This window comes from Oncorhynchus nerka, linkage group LG18 (assembly GCF_034236695.1).
Source record: "Oncorhynchus nerka isolate Pitt River linkage group LG18, Oner_Uvic_2.0, whole genome shotgun sequence".
NCBI lineage: Eukaryota > Metazoa > Chordata > Actinopteri > Salmoniformes > Salmonidae > Oncorhynchus > Oncorhynchus nerka.
This window is the reverse complement of record NC_088413.1, coordinates 65,457,420-65,478,092: the sequence shown is the minus strand read 5'-3', so window position 1 is coordinate 65,478,092 and position 20,673 is coordinate 65,457,420. Positions and strand designations below refer to the sequence as shown.

The 20,673-nt window shown below is 44.5% G+C and overlaps 1 protein-coding gene across 2 annotated transcripts in view; it reads left to right on the top strand.

The window, feature by feature from the left end:
- The window catches only part of LOC115146346 (collagen alpha-1(XII) chain-like), a 93,694-nt gene extending 73,824 nt beyond the window's left edge, over positions 1-19,870 (top strand). Inside the window, exons 54-66 of one of the 2 annotated variants that reach the window (XM_029688371.2) lie at positions 548-634; positions 1,695-1,748; positions 2,262-2,357; positions 2,617-2,670; positions 4,842-4,895; positions 8,366-8,419; positions 9,119-9,190; positions 9,450-9,485; positions 10,850-10,916; positions 11,049-11,231; positions 11,731-11,808; positions 14,745-14,915; positions 18,901-19,870. In XM_029688371.2, coding sequence (XP_029544231.1) covers positions 548-634; positions 1,695-1,748; positions 2,262-2,357; positions 2,617-2,670; positions 4,842-4,895; positions 8,366-8,419; positions 9,119-9,190; positions 9,450-9,485; positions 10,850-10,916; positions 11,049-11,231; positions 11,731-11,808; positions 14,745-14,915; positions 18,901-19,058 — 1,164 coding nt within the window. In that variant the 3' untranslated portion in view covers positions 19,059-19,870. Of the gene's footprint in view, positions 1-547; positions 635-1,694; positions 1,749-2,261; positions 2,358-2,616; positions 2,671-4,841; positions 4,896-8,365; positions 8,420-9,118; positions 9,191-9,449; positions 9,486-10,849; positions 10,917-11,048; positions 11,232-11,730; positions 11,809-14,744; positions 14,916-15,298; positions 15,704-18,900 lie in introns of those variants that run through there. The other variant, XM_029688372.2, reaches the window with a different exon arrangement.
- Positions 19,871-20,673: the final 803 nt, after the last annotated feature.

Here is a 20,673-nt window from a genome sequence, read left to right as displayed (position 1 = left end):
AACTGGTCCCTTTGATCATGGGGTGGACAGTATAAATCATTGTACCCATCTATGATATGTTTATTACTGGATACATGTTATATACTTGACTATAGCCAATTACCCATCTCTCTCTCGGTGTAATTTGCATGAGATATTAATGTATCATGTGAATGAAGGCTGTGTTGTATAAGATTTCACATATTCCCTTCCACAAAAAACCGGATGGATTGTTTGTTGTCAAATAGTATTTGTGTGTAGGCCATGCTATTGTAGCAGTTATATTTTAGTATGCAACCCAGTTTTATCATGGCTTTAGCAGCCTTTCTAATGTGTTTCCTAGCTCAAAATTTCAAGGCATCATTTTATGGTTTGGGATGCCAGAGCAGTGACATTCATTTTCATCCCAGATACTCCTATTTGCACTTGTTGTATTTCGTGAGTTACCAGAAAGGCCCACAGATGTCAAGAGATGAACAAACTATTACTGTTGTATTTCAGTAAAAAATGAAATAACATTCTTATTGTCTTTCTTTCTTTCGCCATCTCCTTCCTTTCTCTACTGCAGAGAGATGAGCTTAAGTGCCCGGCTCTTCCCCATGCCTGCACATGTGCACAGGACAGCGTTGGCCCACCGGGACCACCCGGCCCCTCGGTAAAGACAATAACCATCCCACCATCTGTCCTCATCTTGAGGCAGGGCTCTCTCTGCTTCTGTCTGTCCTCGTCTTGAGGCAGGGCTCTCTCTGCTTCTGTCTGTCCTCATTTTAGGGTAGGGCTCTCTCTGCTTCTGTCTGTCCTCGTCTTGAGGCAGGGCTCTCTCTGCTTCTGTCTGTCCTCGTCTTGAGGCAGGGCTCTCTCTGCTTCTGTCTGTACTCATCTTGAGGCAGGGCTCTCTCTGCTTCTGTCTGTCCTCATCTTAGGGTAGGGCTCTTTTTGCTTCTGTCTGTCCTCGTCTTGAGGCAGGGCTCTCTCTGCTTCTGTCTGTCCTCGTCTTGAGGCAGGGCTCTCTCTGCTTCTGTCTGTCCTCATCTTAGGGTAGGGCTCTCTCTGCTTCTGTCTGTCCTCGTCTTGAGGCAGGGCTCTCTCTGCTTCTGTCTGTCCTCGTCTTGAGGCAGGGCTCTCTCTGCTTCTGTCTGTCCTCATCTTAGGGTAGGGCTCTCTCTGCTTCTGTCTGTCCTCGTCTTGAGGCAGGGCTCTCTCTGCTTCTGTCTGTCCTCGTCTTGAGGCAGGGCTCTCTCTGCTTCTGTCTGTCCTCATCTTAGGGTAGGGCTCTCTCTCTACTCACTAATGTGATGATGATGATGATGATGATGATGATGGTGATGCCACTCTCAATCCCCACTATGATTATGTGAACATATAGGAATAGTGTTCCAGGGGTACTTTTCTCCTCATAACTGTTGCCCTGCTCTATAGATTAAGCATGTGGATATTAGAGTGGGGTCAACATGTGAGTATCTGTGTTTTTTCCCATGGAAAACGAAAGACAGGGAGATGAGATGAATGGTGTGCAATGAGGTGTGGACTATCAGACTTAGGGTTGTGTCAAAAGATAAATGCCTGTCGAAAAAACAGTACATCTTGAATATGTTTGCTTCACTCTGCAACCTCACTAAGCCACTGGGGGATTCCTGCTGGCTTGGGATTTAGGTCTGGAAGCAGCTCCTGTTGTGGGGATGGCTCTGACTCTCATCCTTTCTTGACTTTCCCAGGGTGGACCAGGTACTAAAGGACCTAGAGGAGAGAGAGGAGACTCAGGCCCAACTGTAAGTAATGCTTTTGTATCAGTATCAAGCCATTTAACACACACTTGGATCCAGAGCGATTAATTGAATATTATGGATGTGTGGTCCAAGCCTGAATCCGACTATAAATCAAGCCATATCCTACTGAGCTGGGATACAGTCCAAGGACTAACACATTTACAGTAAATCAGAGTTCAGCCTAATGCAGTAGTTATCTCAAAGCACATACCATTAGCATGCCCCATCAGCCAAAACAGATTTCTCACATCTGAACTCACTTATTGAATGTACTGTATAATTTCCAGCTTATTATGTCCTGTTTATTTTCCCCCAGCTTGATTTAAGGAGGTCTATGTTGAGAGGTCTGATGAGAAGTAGAACATATTTCTCACCAACGGTCACTGATTGTTCTGGTTCCTTCTCATTCTCTCAGCCCTGCTGGGAAAAGCAGTGGGGAGGTCTACCGGGAGATATGGTGTAAATAGTTTAATATTAGTGTGACTGTTTGGTTTTGTCGTTCTGCTTCTACCATAGGGTTCAATGGGCCCCCGTGGAGAACAAGGACTTCCAGGACCATCCGGACCTCCAGGTCCACAAGGCCCTAATGGCTTGTCTCTGCCCGGAGAACCTGTAAGTCATCTGCAGTGTTCTTAGGGATTTACAGTGTGGGGGACTGTAGGATGTCTTCCCTGACGTATGATTTACACACACAGTTACTCTGTGTTAAGACGACCTTATTCATTCCTAGACATCCTCCTGAAGCTGGGATGTAAATTCACTCTCAGTGACAGACTACGTGGTCAAGAGAAAGAGCAGATCTGTAGTTGTTTAGGGTTGGAGTTCCCTTTGTACTCCAGCTCTAAACCTCTCCTTCCCTTTGTCTTCTCAGGGCCGTCCCGGACCAAAGGGAGATCCCGGAGACTCAGGCCTGACTGGGCTGCAAGTGAGTACAGCTTTCTTTTTCATTAGCTGTGGTTTTCAACAAGAAACCAGAGACGATCCACAGAGAGAAACAGCGCTACTGGAGTCTGGAATCTGTCCACATGGCAAAGCTGAAACCACATTCAAAGTGGGAGGTAGACCATGCAGTCCCCAGAGTGGGGTATACACTCCAAGCAACCTGCTGATTTACAGTGCAAGGCCAGTGGTGCAGTTAAGCTATCATGGAGCACAGAAGAGTCTTGCTAACGGGAATAGAGGATTAATATGAACTGTACATATTCTATACTGTCAACCCTATAGTGTAAAACCTATACTGTAAACCCTATACTGTAAAACCGATACTGTAAACCCTATAGTGTAAACTCTATACTGTCAACCCTATAGTGTAAACTATATACTGTCAACCCTATAGTGTCAACCCTATAGTGTCAACCCTATAGTGTAAACCCTATAGTGTAAACCTTATACTGTAAACCCCATAGTGTAAACCCTATAGTCATGGCCAAAAAGAGTGAATTGTATACTACACTCCTAGAAAAAATTTGCTATCTAGAACCTAAAATGGTTATTCGGCTGTCCCATAGGAGAACCATTTGAAGAACCCTTTTTGGTTCCAGTTACAACCCTTTTGGTTCCAGGTACAACCCTATTGGGTTCCATGTAGAACCCTTTCCCCAGAGGGTTCTACATGAAACCCAAAAGAGTTCTACTTGGAACCAAAAAGGGTTCACCTATGGGGACAGCCGAAGAACCCTTTTGGAACCCTTTTTTTCTAAGAGTGTATTCTTCGTTTTACTTAGGTGCCACTAATTGGATTTAAATAGCTGAGAAAAGAAGGGATGTGAAGATAAGCAACCTCAGGATTATAAGACTACATCCGTCAAGGTTGCCAATGACCATCAAAGTGTCTGGGAATATTTGGATCCTAAATTGCATCAAAAGCCCAAAGAACGATGGCTGGAGACAATGGGACAAAAGCCCAAAGAACGATGACTGGAGACAATGGAACAACATATCAAAAGTCAAAGCTACCCTGGCCTGGTTATTTCTTGGAGGATATCCTTTATCTTCTTACGTTAGATGGATTCATTGCCCCTCTTGTAAAGAGGAAACAAGAGGAAACAGCTTATAATGAATTGTTTAGGGCTTTGGAACTGGTCAACCACACAACCTCCACCATGACAAACTGTATCACTGACAACCTCCACCATGACCAAACTGTATCACTGATAACCTCCACCATGACCAACCTGTATCACTGACAACCTCCACCATGACCAAACTGTATCACTGATAACCTCCACCATGACCAACCTGTATCACTGACAACCTCCACCATGACCAAACTGTATCACTGATAACCTCCACCATGACCAAACTGTATCACTGATAACCTCCACCATGACCAAACTGTATCACTGATAACCTCCACCATAACCAAACTGTATCACTGATAACCTCCACCATGACCAAACTGTATCACTGATAACCTCCACCATAACCAAACTGTATCACTGATAACCTCCACCATGACCAAGCTGCATCACTGATAACCTCCACCATGACCAAACTGTATCACTGACAACCTCCACCATGACCAAACTGTATCACTGACAACCTCCACCATGACCAAACTGTATCACTGATAACCTACCGCTTGACCAGATTGTATCACTGACAACTCCAGTGCTGAATGATCGGCCCCTGGATTTCAAAGATTGGAGGCATTATCCTGTGACGCCAATAATGAGCATAATTTAGTTGAGAATCACTCACCCCCATCAAGGACGACTTTACTTTCGAAATATGAAATTCACCTGAATCCTAACAATTACCCTGTGATGTTAGTAATACTTGAGAATAATTTGTTTGAGAATCTCTCATCGCATTAAGATGTTTATGACTATAGCAGCCTTGGCTGTCGAATGGTTCTGCTAACAACATGCATTTCAACAACCAAATCAAGTACCCTGAATTGCATCAGAAAAGTCTACCATGTTCTCACTAAAAAACTGGAGAGTTCTCACAAGGAAACTAGAGAACAGTTATTACACAGTACAACTAGTAGTTATCATTTCTGGCTAAATGAAAAGGCAATTTTGTGCCATTTTGTCAGAATTGTGTGTTATTACTGGTTAGCAGAGTTTGATTGAGTGTGTTGTGTTCCTGCAGGGTCCTGCTGGTGCTGCTGGTCCTATGGGTTCTGTTGGACCAGGTGGAGTGAGGGTAAGATCAGTGTACAGGCACTGTTGAAAGGCCATGAATCTAGCCAGCACCTACTTAACTCAACGTGTGCATGTGATCACTCAACGTGCACAGTTAAACTGTTGTGTGCTCCTAGTATTCTGGTGCATGTCAGATGACGTCATTGGGCTCCATTAAACTGGCGCAGTAGAACACTACAGAGATTGGTAGCTAGGGAGATTAGCGAGGTCCTGGTTTATTTCACTGAGTTTTTATAGTCCCATCTCTTGGAAGCATCACCAGTTTAACAGCACCATTGTAACGGCTTTCTAATGGTGAAGGAGAGTCGGACCAAACTGCAGCGTGTCTATTGTGATTCATCTTTAATAAACAAACGTAACACACAACAAAACACTAACACTACAAAACGAAAACCGAAAACCGAAAACAGCCTATACAAGTGTCTACTAACCTCTAACCAGGACATCAAGACACACAGGACAATCACCCACAATACAACCAAAGAATATGGCTGCCTAAATATGGTTCCCAATCAGAGACAACGGTAAACACCTGCCTCTGATTGAGAACCACTTCAGACAGCCATAGACTCTCCTAGAACACCCCACTAAGCTACAATCCCACTATACACACATTCCAAAATCCCAAGACAAAACACACCACAATACAAAAACTCTATGCCACACCCTGGCCTGACCCAATACATGAAGAAAACACAAAATACTTAGACCAGGGCGTGACAGAACCCCCCCCCCTAAGGTGCGGATTCCCGAACGCACCTCAAAACAAATAGGGAGGGTCCGGGTGGGCGTCTGTCCATGGTGGCGGTTCCGGCGCGGGACGTGGATCCCACTCAATTAATGTCTTAGTCCCCTCTCCTCGCGTCCCTGGATAGTCCACCCTCGCCGCCGACCATGGCCTAGTAGTCCTCACCCAGAAACCCACTGGATTGAGGAGCAGATCGGGACTGAGGGGCAGCTCGGGACTGAGGCAGCTCGGGACTGAGGGGAAGCTCGGGAGTGAGAGGAAGCTCGGGAGTGAGAGGAAGCTCGGGAGTGAGAGGAAGCTCGGGAGTGAGAGGAAGCTCGGGAGTGAGAGGAAGCTCGGGAGTGAGAGGAAGAGAGGAAGCTCGGGAGTGAGAGGAAGCTCAGGCAGGTTGATGGATCTACCAGATCCTGGCTGGCTGGTGGTTCCGACAGATCCTGGCTGACTGGCAGATCCTGGCTGACTGGCGGATCCTGGCTGACTGGCGGATCCTGGCTGACTGGCGGATCCTGGCTGACTGGCGGATCCTGGCTGACTGGCGGATCTGGCAGATCCTGGCTGACTGGCGGATCCTGGCGGATCCTGGCTGACTAGCGGATCTGGCAGATCCTGGCTGACTGGCAGATCCTGGCTGACTGACGTATCCTGGCTGACTAGCGGATCTGGCAGATCCTGGCTGACTGGCGGATCCTGGCTGACTAGCGGATCTGGCAGATCCTGGCTGACTGGCACTTCTGGCGGATCCTGGCAGACTGGCGGATCCTTGCTGACTGGCGGATCCTGGCACACTGGCGGATCCTGGCTGAATGGCGGATCTAACTGATCCTGGCAGACTGGCGGCACTGGTGGCGCTGGGCAGACTGGCGGCGCTGGGCAGACTGGTAGCTCAGGCGGCGCTGGGCAGACTGGCGGCACTGGCGGCGCTGGGCAGACGGGTGGCTCAGACGGCGCTGGGCAGACTGGCGGCGCTGGGCAGACTGGCGGCGCTGGGCAGACTGGCGGCGCTGGGCAGACTGGGCAGACTGGCGGTGCTGGGCAGACTGGCGGTGCTGGGCAGACTGGCGGTGCTGGGCAGACTGGCGGTGCTGGGCAGACTGGTGGCTCAGGCGGCGCTGGGCAGACTGGCGGCACTGGCGGCGCTGGGCAGACTGACAGCTCTGGATGCTTCATGCAGGCTGACAGCTCTGGCTGCGCTGAACAGAGGAGTACTGGTGCCTCTGGAATGAGGGGCTCTGGCGCCTCTGGCATGAGGGGCGGTAGCTCTGACAGCGCCGGACAGGCGGGAAGCTCCGGCAGCGGCGCCGGACAGGCGGGACGCTCCGGCAGCGGCGCCGGACAGGCGGGAGGCTCCGGCAGCGGCGCCGGACAGGCGGGAGGCTCCGGCAGCGGCGCCGGACAGGCGGGAGGCTCCGGCAGCGGCGCCGGACAGGCGGGAGGCTCCGGCAGCGGCGCCGGACAGGCGGGAGGCTCCGGCAGCGGCGCCGGACAGGCGGGAGCGCTCCGGGACAGCGCTGGACAGGCGGGACACACTGTAGGCCTGATGCGTGGTGCTGGCACTGGTGGTAATGAACAGAGGACACGCACAGGAAGCCTGGTGCGGGGAGCTGCTACCGGAGGGCTGGGGTGTGGAGGTGGTACTGGATAGACCGGACCGTGCAGGCGCACTGGAGCTCTTGAGCACCGAGCCTGCCCAACCTTACCTGGCTCGATGCCCACTCTAGCCCGGCCGATACGAGGAGCTGGAATATACCGCACCGGGCTATGCACCCGCACTGGGGACACCGTGCGCACCACTGCATAACAAGGTGCCTGCCCGGTCTCTCTAGCCCCCCGGTAACCACAGGAAGTTAGCATAGGTCTCCTACCTAGCGTAGCCATACTCCCTGTGAGCCTTCCCCCCCAATACATTTTTGGGGCTGACTCTCAGGCTTCCATCCGCTCTGCCGTGCTAGCTCCTCATAATGCCGCCTCTCTGCTTTTGCTGCCTCCAGCTCGGCTTTGGGGCGACAATAATCTCCAGGCTGATCCCAGGGTCCTTTACCGTCCAGTACCTCCTCCCATGTCCATTTCTCCAGGTAGTGCAATCTCTCCCACTGTAGCTGCTGCTTCTCCTGTGACTCCTGCCTGTTGACACGCTGCTTGGTCCTGTGGTGGGTGATTCTGTAACGGCTTTCTAATGGTGAAGGAGAGTCGGACCAAACTGCAGCGTGTCTGTTGTGATTCATCTTTAATAAACAAACGTAACACACAACAAAACACTAACACTACAAAACGAAAAACGAAAACAGCCTATACAAGTGTCTACTAACCTCTAACCAGGACATCAAGACACACAGGACAATCACCCACAATACAACCAAAGAATATGGCTGCCTAAATATGGTTCCCAATCAGAGACAACGGTAAACACCTGCCTCTGATTGAGAACCACTTCAGACAGCCATAGACTCTCCTAGAACACCCCACTAAGCTACAATCCCACTATACACACATTCCAAAATCCCAAGACAAAACACACCACAATACAAAAACTCTATGCCACACCCTGGCCTGACCCAATACATGAAGAAAACACAAAATACTTAGACCAGGGCGTGACAACCATAAAACGTACAGTACATATATACAGAAATAAAGTTAACATTGACAACATACCTTTAACACAACAACAACTTAATGCCAACTTTTATTGCTGCCTGTTGTGAGTGTCTATCTTCTCTTCCCAGGGACCACCAGGGAAGGAAGGACCATCGGGACCTAGAGGTCCAACAGGACCGATGGTGAGTACTGCAGCCAGAAGACGTGATCAAAACACGGACAAACTCAGTCCTTCAGTCAGTAATGCAGCTAAAACATGCATCTCATTCTCCCTACTATGATTGAGGCCTGCCTCTACATTAGTTAATGGCCACACCATACCAATAGGCAAAGGGCCAGCACATCATTGTCAACATGTAGGCCCGTCATTGTAAATAAGAATTTGTTCGTAACTAACTTGCCTAGTTAAATAAAGGTTAAATAAAAAATAAAATAAATATATTAATATATAGCCTACTTTACCATTCGGTCTGCTCTGAGGACCATTAAGCATCCCATCCCTGTTGGGAGTGTTTCCACCCAGATAAAGGAAAATTCCACCGAGAAACTATCTTTTGGTATTTGTTTCATTAGTCCATTGTTGATATTGTACCAAAAATGTTTTGCATGTCAGCAATCAAGTTTTCAAGATACAGAAATACAACCGGAAATGAAACAAATACCAAAAGATAGTTTTTGGGTGGTGTTGTCCTTTAAATGTTCTTGGCACAGTATACCAAGTTGTGCCTTGACTGTGGATATACATCTCAGTATAGGGCTGGTCTCTATTGTGCAACAGCTATTTAACAGGGACCAGGAGTGGTTGTTGTCCTTATGTTTACTGTTTCGTAACTTTGGTAAGTGGATGTAGCAATAATGCTGTCCATCTTCTCATCATCCAGGGAAGTCCAGGATCTCCGGGTTCACCAGGAAACACAGGAAGCCCAGGAAAACCAGGAGACACAGGAAACCCAGTATGTACAAATACAAGTGGTCATATGATGATGATGTATGTTTCATCAAGGACAGCAGAGTCCCTAGCCATCTTCCAAAAACATCTGAAATCCTACCTCTTCAAAGACTGTCTTGAATCATCCCACTTCATTTGATTAAATTGGAAAATGTTAACCAACTTCCTATTTCATAGCGTATTTGTGGTGTTTTGTTGCAAATCTCATGCAAATGAATGGCTTTCCTTGTATTGAGAACATCCATGTTTCCTCTTTTCCACAGGGACTGTCTGGAATAAAAGGAGAAAAGGGAGAGAGGGTATGTGCTGTATCCTTTAGTCCAGGACTAGACAACTACTGTATCCTTTAGTCCAGGACTAGACAACTACTGTATCCTTTAGTCCAGGACTAGACAACTACTGTATCCTTTAGTCCAGGACTAGACAACTACTGTATCCTTTAGTCCAGGACTCCTTTCCTTTAGTCCAGGACTAGACAACTACTGTATCCTTTAGTCCAGGACTAGACAACTACTGTAACCTTTAGTCCAGGACTAGACAACTACTGTATCCTTTAGTCCAGGACTAGACAACTACTGTATCCTTTAGTCCAGGACTAGACAACTACTGTATCCTTTAGTCCAGGACTAGACAACTACTGTATCCTTTAGTCCAGGACTAGACAACTGCTGTATCCTTTAGTCCAGGACTAGACAACTACTGTATCCTTTAGTCCAGGACTAGACAACTACTGTATCCTTTAGTCCAGGACTAGGAAACTGCTGTATCCTTTAGTCCAGGACTAGACAACTACTGTATCCTTTAGTCCAGGACTAGACAACTACTGTATCCTTTAGTCCAGGACTAGACAACTACTGTATCCTTTAGTCCAGGACTAGACAACTACTGTATCCTTTAGTCCAGGACTAGGAAACTGCTGTATCCTTTAGTCCAGGACTAGACAACTAGATTCACGCCGTGGGCTGTTTTTTTGTCGGAGCCGATGGTCAATGGTGCCGTAACATAATTATAATCATTTGTCCACTGCAAATTGACCACAAGTAAGGCACAAAAGAGGTTGTATTGGAAAAGAACAACCATTTCATACCTTAATTACATAGAGACATGATCACGTATCTTTTTTTATTCGTGGGAATACTTGGTGAACAGATTTCCTAAATGAAACTAATTTTTATCTGAATCCCTGGTGATTTTAGTCCTTTTTTGACGAAAAACAAAAATCCTCAGAACTTTGGGAGGTGCTTTTTTATTTGCCCGCCAGACGCTTGTTGTCGACCCCTGCTTCTCAGAGTAGCCTGTTGTCGACCCCTGCTTCTCAGAGTAGCCTGTTGTCGACCCCTGCTTCTCAGAGTAGCATGTAGTCGACCCCTGCTTCTCAGAGTAGCCTGTTGTCGACCCCTGCTTCTCAGAGTAGCCTGTAGTCGACCCCTGCTTCTCAGAGTAGCCTGTAGTCGACCCCCCTGCTTCTCAGAGTAGCATGTAGTCGACCCCTGCTTCTCAGAGTAGCCTGTTGTCGACCCCTGCTTCTCAGAGTAGCCTGTTGTCGACCCCTGCTTCTCAGAGTAGCCTGTTGTCGACCCCTGCTTCTCAGAGTAGCCTGTTGTCGACTCCTGCTTCTCAGAGTAGCATGACCTTGTCTCACCAAAATGTGTTTGTTTTCCAGGGGGACTTTGCATCTCAGAATCTGATGCGTTCCATTGCCAGACAAGTTTGCGAACAGCTTGTGAATAGTGAGTTCCTATTTAGACCTTCATAAACCAGCATTGGTTGGGTACACCTACACACACATACAATGTATACAAATAAACCATCTATGTGATTTTTCTCTCTGCCTTAATCATATCTTCATTCATTCCTCTCAGGTCAAATGAGCAGAATTAATAATATGATCAACCAGATCCCCACCGGTTACTCTAGCAACAACCCAGGCCCCGCAGGCCCCCCTGGTCCCGCCGGCAACACAGGTCCTCGTGGAGAACCTGGACAGACTGGCCGAAATGGTTTCCCTGGAAACCCCGGCTTACCTGGCAACCAAGGAGAGAGAGGTGAGTGATAGTGTGCTGTTTATGTATTTTTTGCCTGTTTTTATTACTTCCTGTTTTTGTATGGCTAGAAAGTCAATTACAACCTATCAGAGATGCAAAACTTTAAGTTATGACAGGACACGGTCCTCTTCTTTAACCTATCTAACATCCTAGGATAACGGTTGGTCTGTTCTTTGAGCCTGGAGTAACATTGCAACGTTTACAACAATGGTACAATTAAATAATGACTGGAGCACAAAGATCAAATGGAAGTTTTGATTGCAAGCGATTGTACAAAACACATCTATTCTAAATATATAGAGTTCATCACATCATGTAAATAATTGATGGTCATCTGCCATCATGCTTCACTTCCTATAGTAAATCTGATCCATGCTACAATTTCCTCCATCCTCAGACATGCTCATTGGTGGTTATTACAAATACATGGTGCTGTACAATGAGACTTTTTGTCATTGCTAATAACCTGTTGCATGTGTATCTGATTGTGCTGTTGCAGGGGCACCAGGAGAGAAGGGAGAGAGAGGATCCCCTGGAACAGGACAGAGAGGACAGAGAGGACTCAGTGGTCCCCCTGGTAAGACCTTGGCCATCACTCACTTCTCATGTACAATAACCCATTTCACAGCTATGCCTCTGCCAAGGTCTCCCATCTCACAAGAAAACAGAGACCATTAACGTAAGCCCCCGACTCAGTAAGTTGCCTCATATACAGTTGAAGTCGGAAGTTCACATACACTTATTTGGAGTCATTAAAACTCGATTTTCAGCCACTCCACAAATTTCTTGTTAACAAACTGTAGTTTTGTCAAGTCGGTTAGGACATCTACTTTGTGCATGACACAAGTAATTTTTCCAACAATTGTTTACGGACAGATTATTACACTTATAATTCACTGTATCACAATTCCAGTGGGTCAGAAGTTTACATACACTAAGTTGACTGTGCCTTTAAACAGCTTGGAAAATTCCAGAAAATTATGTAATGGCTTTAGAAGCTTATGATTGGCTAATTGACATCATTTGAGTCAATTGGAGGTGTACCTGTGGATGTATTTCAAGGCCTACCTTCAAACTCAGTGCCTCTTTGCTTGACATCATAGGAAAATCAAAAGAAATCAGTCAAGACCTCAGAAAAAAATGTGTAGACCTCCACAAGTTTGGTTCATCCTTGTGAGCAATTTCCAAATGCCTGAAGGTACCAGGTTCATCTGTACAAACAATAGTATGCAAGTATAAACACCATGGGACCACGCAGCCATCACACCGCTCAGGAAGGAGACGCATTCTGTCTCCTAGAGATGAACGTACTTTGGTGCGAAAAGTGCAAAGGACCTTGTGAAGATACTGGAGGAAATAGGTACAACAGTATGTGTATCCACAGTATAACGAGTCCTATATCGACATAACCTGAAAGGCCGCTCAACAAGGAAGAAGCCACTGCTCAAAACCACCATAAAAAGCCAGACTACAGTTTGCAACTGCACATGGGGACAAAGATCGTACATTTTGGAGAAGTGTCCTCTGGTCTGATGAAACAAAAATAGAACTGTTTGGCTATAATGACTATCGTTACGTTTGAAGGAAAAAGGGGGAGGCTTGGAAGCCGAAGAACACCATCCCAACCGTGAAGCACGGGGGTGGCAGCATCATGTTGTAGGGGTGCTTTGTTGCAGGAGGGACCGGTGCACTTCACAAAATAAATGGCATCATAAGGAACAAAAATTATGTGGATATTGAAGCAACATCTCAAGAAATCAGTCAGGAAGTTAAAGCTTGGTCGCAAATGGGTCTTCCAGATGGACAATGACCCCAAGCATACTTCCAAAGTTGTGGCAAAATGGCTTAAGTACAACAAAGTCAAGGTATTGGAGTGGCCATCTCAAAGCCCTGACCTCAATCATATTGAACATTTGTGGGCAGAACTGAAAAAGAGTGTGCGAGCAAGGAGGCCTACAAACCGGACTCAGTTACACCAGCTCTCTCAGGAGGAATGGGCCAAAATTCACCCAACTTATTGTGGGAAGCTTGTGGAAGGCTACCCGAAACGTTTGACCCGAGTTAAACAATTTAAAGGCAATGCTACCAAATACTAATTGAGTGTATGCAAACTTCTGACCCACTGGGAATGTGATGAAAGAAAGAAATCATTATTTCTACTATTATTCTGACATTTCACATTCTTCAAATAAAGTGGTGATCCTAACTGACCTAAGACGGGAAATTTTTACTAGGATTAAATGTCAGAAATTGTGAATGTATTAAATGTATTTGGCTAAGGTGAATTTAAATGTATTTGGCTAAGGTGTATGTAAACTTCCGACTTCAACTGTACCTTAACAACAAGGTATGGAACATAAGAATCTTCCCGCATACTAACTGTAAATGGTTGTGCTCAACACCTGGAGACAGGAGGTTCCTATTCACTACTTCCTGATCTACAGTTCTTAACTTATTTCACCATGGTAGCCATTTTGTTCTAAATCCTATCCCTGGACCTCTCTTTGTGACTCTTAGAACTCCTCCCAGTGCAATATAAATGACAGACCCAAGGGGCAGGCCAAGATTTACCTAGATGTGTCTCATGAACCTTCGTTTGGGCAGCTGTGTTTCATAAATTCTCAGTGAACCGTCAAACGTATTCCCAGAAAAACACTTCTCTTTTCGAGAGAGAATTTATGCTTCTTCTTCACGGGATTGGTCCGCACAGATATGTTCACACGTCTTGATCGACATACGATAAGGAATTGAGAACCAAGGTCTATTTCTGGATGAAAGATTGAACATTACGCATTATAGTTGCTATCTTCTCTCATCAAAACAATGTTACCCCGACCTCTCATTCATCAGTGATCCCAAACCCATTCTAGAAATGGCTGAGGATTAGTCTCTAATAGTCTTATTCACTGTTGATATTATGCTGTCTTTATGGAGGCAACATAACATCCACCTTTAATTGATATTCAGCATGTGAAGGCCCTGAGTCCCCAGAAGCTTTCCTATCACAAGGGTTAGGGGGGCTAGTGGGAATGTCAGGCTATATATGATGTCTACTTCCCCCTCCTGTCGAACACTGCCAAGTCTGTTTCTGTGAATGAAGTAAGACACTACTAAACTCCTGTAGGAGGAAGCTAGTTAGCTAGCGATGATGACTCATTGTTGAGTGGGAGAATCAGATTATTGTACAATGAGCGTTGCTTTGGTGGCTCCTTCATTGACAACACATGTGCTCACTTAAGAGATCAAAGAGCAAGAGAGAGCGAGAGAGTGGAGGAAATTCCATCCTTTGTTTGTACTGTCTAGACAGACAGGGGCAGGGAGTAACTCACCAGAGCTGGCTCACTTCTTATCAGACTTTTAATTGAGCAGTCTAAATATTTAAATTACAGTGGTAGAAACCAATAGTCCCCCCCCTCCACTTCCAGTTGGGATTTAAGGGTGATGTCAGGGAGGTTTCGTTCTGACTATTCTTGAATTATTTTCCACAACCCATCTCCCTCTCCCTACTCCCAGGGCCACCAGGCGAGGCTCGAACTGGCGCCACAGGTACTACGGGCTCTGCTGGGCCTCGGGGCCCTCCTGGTCGCCAGGGAACCTCAGGAGTGAGGGGACCACCTGGACCCCCTGGCTACTGCGACTCCTCCCAGTGTGTTGGCATTCCTTACAATGGACAAGGTTACCCAGGTATGTCCACAACTGACTGAATCCCAATCTGCATGGCAGGGTAGCTGAATACATAGTGAATGTAACGTATGCACACTAATTTATTTACAACTTTATACTCAACAGCTAACGCTCTGGTTCAATGTACGGAGGTCATGGGTTTCAAGGGTTCTAAACAAAACGCAGTTGTTAACAAAAGTTTATTCAAATGGGACAGTGGGCGTATTTTTGTCTCGACAACCCCCTTTTGGCAACATTATGAACCCTTTACGTCCAAGGTCTCAATATGTTTGTTATAGAGTGGATATTCATAATTGCATGTTAAACACTGCCAAGTAGAAATAGAAATGGCAAATAACTTTCTGCAACAGAGAGATCTAACCCCCTGTTTGAACTGTTTCCAGGTCGGTCCTAGTAAACTCTCTATGCTGCCTGTGCTGCTTACAGTCCTGTTTCTGAGATGTTAGCTCACTGGCTAATGAGCCCTTAAGGATAACCACCGGGGACATAATTAATGAACAACGTTAAAAACCCAAAAACGAGTCAGAAAGGAGTGGACTCGCACTAACACCACTTCACAGCTACTATCAGACAAGCTGCAGAGATGGCAACCCTACTGGCCTGTTTGCATCTTGAACCAAAACCCCAGCAAACAGAGAGAGAGTGCTTCTCTACGCCGGAAGGAGCATGTAAAAAAACAAACAAACCAAAAACTACTAACAAAGTGGATATCATAGCCAAAGAACAAGTGTTAACATGTTGACGTAGAGGTGATATCTGTAAATAAACTAATTGTGCCTTGTAAATTATGTTTGAACCACACAATCCACTAAAATCATTTAACATCTGTATTGAGCTTGTGCCTTATAACCCGCTTCTTACTGACTTACTGCCAGCATAACCTCTGTTTTATTACAGTATGAGGCCTGTGATTTACACAGCTTGTGCTCCGGTCCAAACCGAAGCATGTGACATTTGTACATTTAATCATGATATTCTTTGTATGTTTGCCTAACCTATGCTAAACGTTCTTTTCCTACCATTTTCTTCTGTTTATATATATATTTAGTATTCAGACACCTTGACTTTTTCCTCATCAATCTACTCACAATACCCCATAATGACAAAGCGACTCCGGGATGCTGGCCTTCTAGGCAGAGTTCCACTGTCCAGTGTCTGTGTTCTTTTGCTCATCTTAATCTTTTCTTTTTATTGGCCAGTCTGAGATATGGCTTTTTCTTCGCAACTCTGCCTAGAAGGCCAGCATACTGGAGTTGCCTCTTCACTGTTTAAGTTGAGACTGGTGTTTTGCGAGTGTTATTCAATGAAGCTGCCAGTTGAGGACATGTGAGGCGTCTGTTTCTCAAACTAGACACTCTAATGTACTTGTCCTCTTGCTCAGTTGTGCACCGGGGCCTCCCACTCCTCTTTCTATTCTGGTTAGGGCCAGTTTGCGCTGTTCTGTGAAGGGAGTAGTACACAGCGTTGTACGAGATCTTCAGTTTCTTGGCAATTTCTCGCATGAAATAGCCTTCATTTCTCAGAACAAGAATAGACTGACTGGTTTCAGAAGAAAGTATTTGTTTCTGGACATTTTGAGCCTGTAATCAAACCCACAAATTCTGATGCTCCAGATACTCAACTAGTCTAAAGAAGGCCAGTTTTATTGCTTCTTTAATCAGCACGGCAGTTTTCAGCTGTGCTAACATAATTGCAAAAGGGTTTTCTAATGATCAATTAGCCTTTTAAAATGATAAACTTGGATTAGCTAACACAACGTGCCATTGGAACACAGGAGTGATGGTTGCTGATAATGGGCCTATGTAGATATTCCATACAAAATCTGCCGTTTCCAGCTACAATAGTCATTTACAACATTAATAATGCCTACACTGTATTTCTGATTAATTTGATGTTATTTTAATGGGCAAAATTTGCTTTTCTTTCAAAAACAAGGATATTTCTAAGTGACCCTGAACTTTTGAACGGTAGTATATATACAGTGCCTTGCGAAAGTATTCGGCCCCCTTGAACTTTGCGACCTTTTGCCACATTTCAGGCTTCAAACATAAAGATATAAAACTGTATTTTTTTGTGAAGAATCAACAACAAGTGGGACACAATCATGAAGTGGAACGACATTTATTGGATATTTCAAACTTTTTTAACAAATCAAAAACTGAAAAATTGGGCGTGCAAAATTATTCAGCCCCTTTACTTTCAGTGCAGCAAACTCTCTCCAGAAGTTCAGTGAGGATCTCTGAATGATCCAATGTTGACCTAAATGACTAATGATGATAAATACAATCCACCTGTGTGTAATCAAGTCTCCATATAAATGCACCTGCACTGTGATAGTCTCAGAGGTCCGTTAAAAGCGCAGAGAGCATCATGAAGAACAAGGAACACACCAGGCAGGTCCGAGATACTGTTGTGAAGAAGTTTAAAGCCGGATTTGGATACAAAAAGATTTCCCAAGCTTTAAACATCCCAAGGAGCACTGTGCAAGCGATAATATTGAAATGGAAGGAGTATCAGACCACTGCAAATCTACCAAGACCTGGCGTCCCTCTAAACTTTCAGCTCATACAAGGAGAAGACTGATCAGAGATGCAGCCAAGAGGCCCATGATCACTCTGGATGAACTGCAGAGATCTACAGCTGAGGTGGGAGACTCTGTCCATAGGACAACAATCAGTCGTATATTGCACAAATCTGGCCTTTATGGAAGAGTGGCAAGAAGAAAGCCATTTCTTAAAGATATCCATAAAAAGTGTTGTTTAAAGTTTGCCACAAGCCACCTGGGAGACACACCAAACATGTGGAAGAAGGTGCTCTAGTCAGATGAAACCAAAATTGAACTGTTTGGCAACAATGCAAAACGTTATGTTTGGCGTAAAAGCAACACAGCTCATCACCCTGAACACACCATCCCCACTGTCAAACATGGTGGTGGCAGCATCATGGTTTGGGCCTGCTTTTCTTCAGCAGGGACAGGGAAAATGGTTAAAATTGATGGGAAGATGGATGGAGCCAAATACAGGACCATTCTGGAAGAAAACCTGATGGAGTCTGCAAAAGACCTGAGACTGGGACGGAGATTTGTCTTCCAACAAGACAATGATCCAAAACATAAAGCAAAATCTACAATGGAATGGTTCAAAAATAAACATATCCAGGTGTTAGAATGGCCAAGTCAAAGTCCAGACCTGAATCCAATCTAGAATCTGTGGAAAGAACTGAAAACTGCTGTTCACAAATGCTCTCCAACCAACCTCACTGAGCTCGAGCTGTTTTGCAAGGAGGAATGGGAAAAAATGTCAGTCTCTCGATGTGCAAAACTGATAGAGACATACCCCAAGCGACTTACAGCTGTAATCGCAGCAAAAGGTGGCGCTACAAAGTATTAATTTAAGGGGGCTGAATAATTTTGCACGCCCAATTTTTCAGTTTTTGATTTGTTAAAGAAGTTTGAAATATCCAATAAATGTCGTTCCACTTCATGATTGTGTCCCACTTGTTGTTGATTCTTCTAAAAAAAAATACAGTTTTATATCTTTATGTTTGAAGCCTGAAATGTGGCAAAAGTTCGCAAAGTTCAAGCGGGCCGAATACTTTCGCAAGGCACTGTATATATTAGTTAATTTGCTGAGGAACATTTGTTGTGTAACACCACAATGGGTTTTAGGAGTAGAAAAAGGATAGGATAGAGCTAGAGACAAGTGGCAGTGTTGATTAGTGTTTTGTTACAAATCAATCCCAGCTTTATTACTTGAATTGGTATTTATCTTTATGTATGTGTTCAATATGGTTCATATTTCTCAATAACATTAAGTTCAGGAGCGCATGTAATCACTCTAACATACAAGCAAGATAAATGACAGTTCTTTGGTCCATACATTCAACACGTTGGTTTGATTATTCATGTTTAGGATGTACATTGTGCATGTTAAGTCTCAGCCTGTTGACTAAAGTCCTGTTTGATTGGCCAAACTAATGTTTCTAGCCACCGGCTACGAGCCCGACCCTGAAACCTACCTAGTCCCTATACCCGAGGAAGAACCGGAAGATGAATCTGAGGCAATACAGTCGCCTGGTTACTCACGAAACCAGAGAGGAAAGAGGTCACTATCAAGAGACGATACCGAGAGGATAGCACCATAAACAAAAACAAAACAAAGGATTGTTATATTGAATTTATCTCCATTATTACATGTGCGATTATTAAGTGAAATTCAGAGAATAAAATCTATGGGTCTGATACCCTTGGCTTTATTGAACATATCTTTACGCATCAACAAATTAAGTTTAGCAAGATTAAGTGGAAATATAATGAATCTGGACATTATTTCATTACAAACCTGTGTGCTTGCTAACTGTTTCTTTTAGTGTCTCTGCTTGTAACATAACTGCATTAAGTGTTAGAGTCCAATGTTTAATGCACTAATCATCGAAAAGTCAGCAAATACGCTGGGGAAGGTATATGTATGTCTCTGTACCCCTTCACATTAGCCCTGTACCTCACAGTTCATTGCAAATTTCACAATGTCAATCTGTCTGTTGTTCTTTTGAAATCATGTAGTTGGCCACCCTCTTCATCAGAAAGAGGGTTACTGGTTCCAGCTCCATTAAAAGTTCCCAAAGATTCCCAGCTATTATCAAATCAGGCTTTCAATTAGTTACATTAGACCAAATGTGTATCTTTTTTTAATAATACTAACTCACAGCTGATTTTTCCCAAAGGTGGAGTTGCCTGTCTGTGTTGTATATTTAAGATTTCAACAAAACAAAAACAAATCAGAATATAGTTATTGTTTTGTATCAATACCAAATGCAGTTGGAATTTGTTTGCAAGACTATGGACATAGAATTGCCTTTTCATGTTTTAACTGCACATTGTGAATTCCACAGCCTTATTTTCTTATTTATTTCTGAAACAGAAGAGGCATTTTTCAATAAAACTACTGAAAATTGTACATTTTGTTTCAGTCTCATGTCTGTGGTGTCTCAGTCTATGTCCCAGTTATTTGATAAATGCACTGTAGCTGCAAACACTGGATATAGTATATCTCATGTCACATGCCAATCCCCCAAAAACGGTCTTTACTAGAGTGAGTACAGCTTCAAAGGGGCAATCTGCAGTTCAAACTATAACAAAGCATCCACCCTGCCACTATTTTGGTATAAAGATGAGGGATGGGGCTGGAGAAATGTAGCCACTATCAAATTCATAGACAGAGCTATGGATGCAAGGATTGGCCATCCCTGACGTCAAAATTAGAGTTCTAACCATGTTTGAGGCTGTACAGTGATTTTTTTTAGAATTACATTGTTTGCAAACAATGGACTTAAACATGTTTATATTTTGGGTTCTGATTGGGTACGACAGTTGAACTAACCTCGTAAGGAATTCTAAGTTAAATAATACAAGTTCTAATATTCAAGAATCAATGGGTATATAATATACAGTCAGGTCCATAATTATGAGCACCCTTGATAAAGATGAGCAAAAAAGTCTGTATAAAATAAATAATACAATTGGGAAATGCTCAGAGAAAGAGATTTTGTTTAAGAAGCAATAAAATAAAATAAAAATGATTGACAACCTGTTGTCAGTACTCTAGCATCCTCCCCTTCTGAGGGTAATGACACTGAGCCTTATTCTTAAATGTTTTATGTAGGGGATCCTAGACCATTCCTCTGAACGGAACTTTTCCCGGATCCTTGATATCCTGCTATCCTTGATATCCTGCTATCCTTGATATCCTGCTATCCTTGA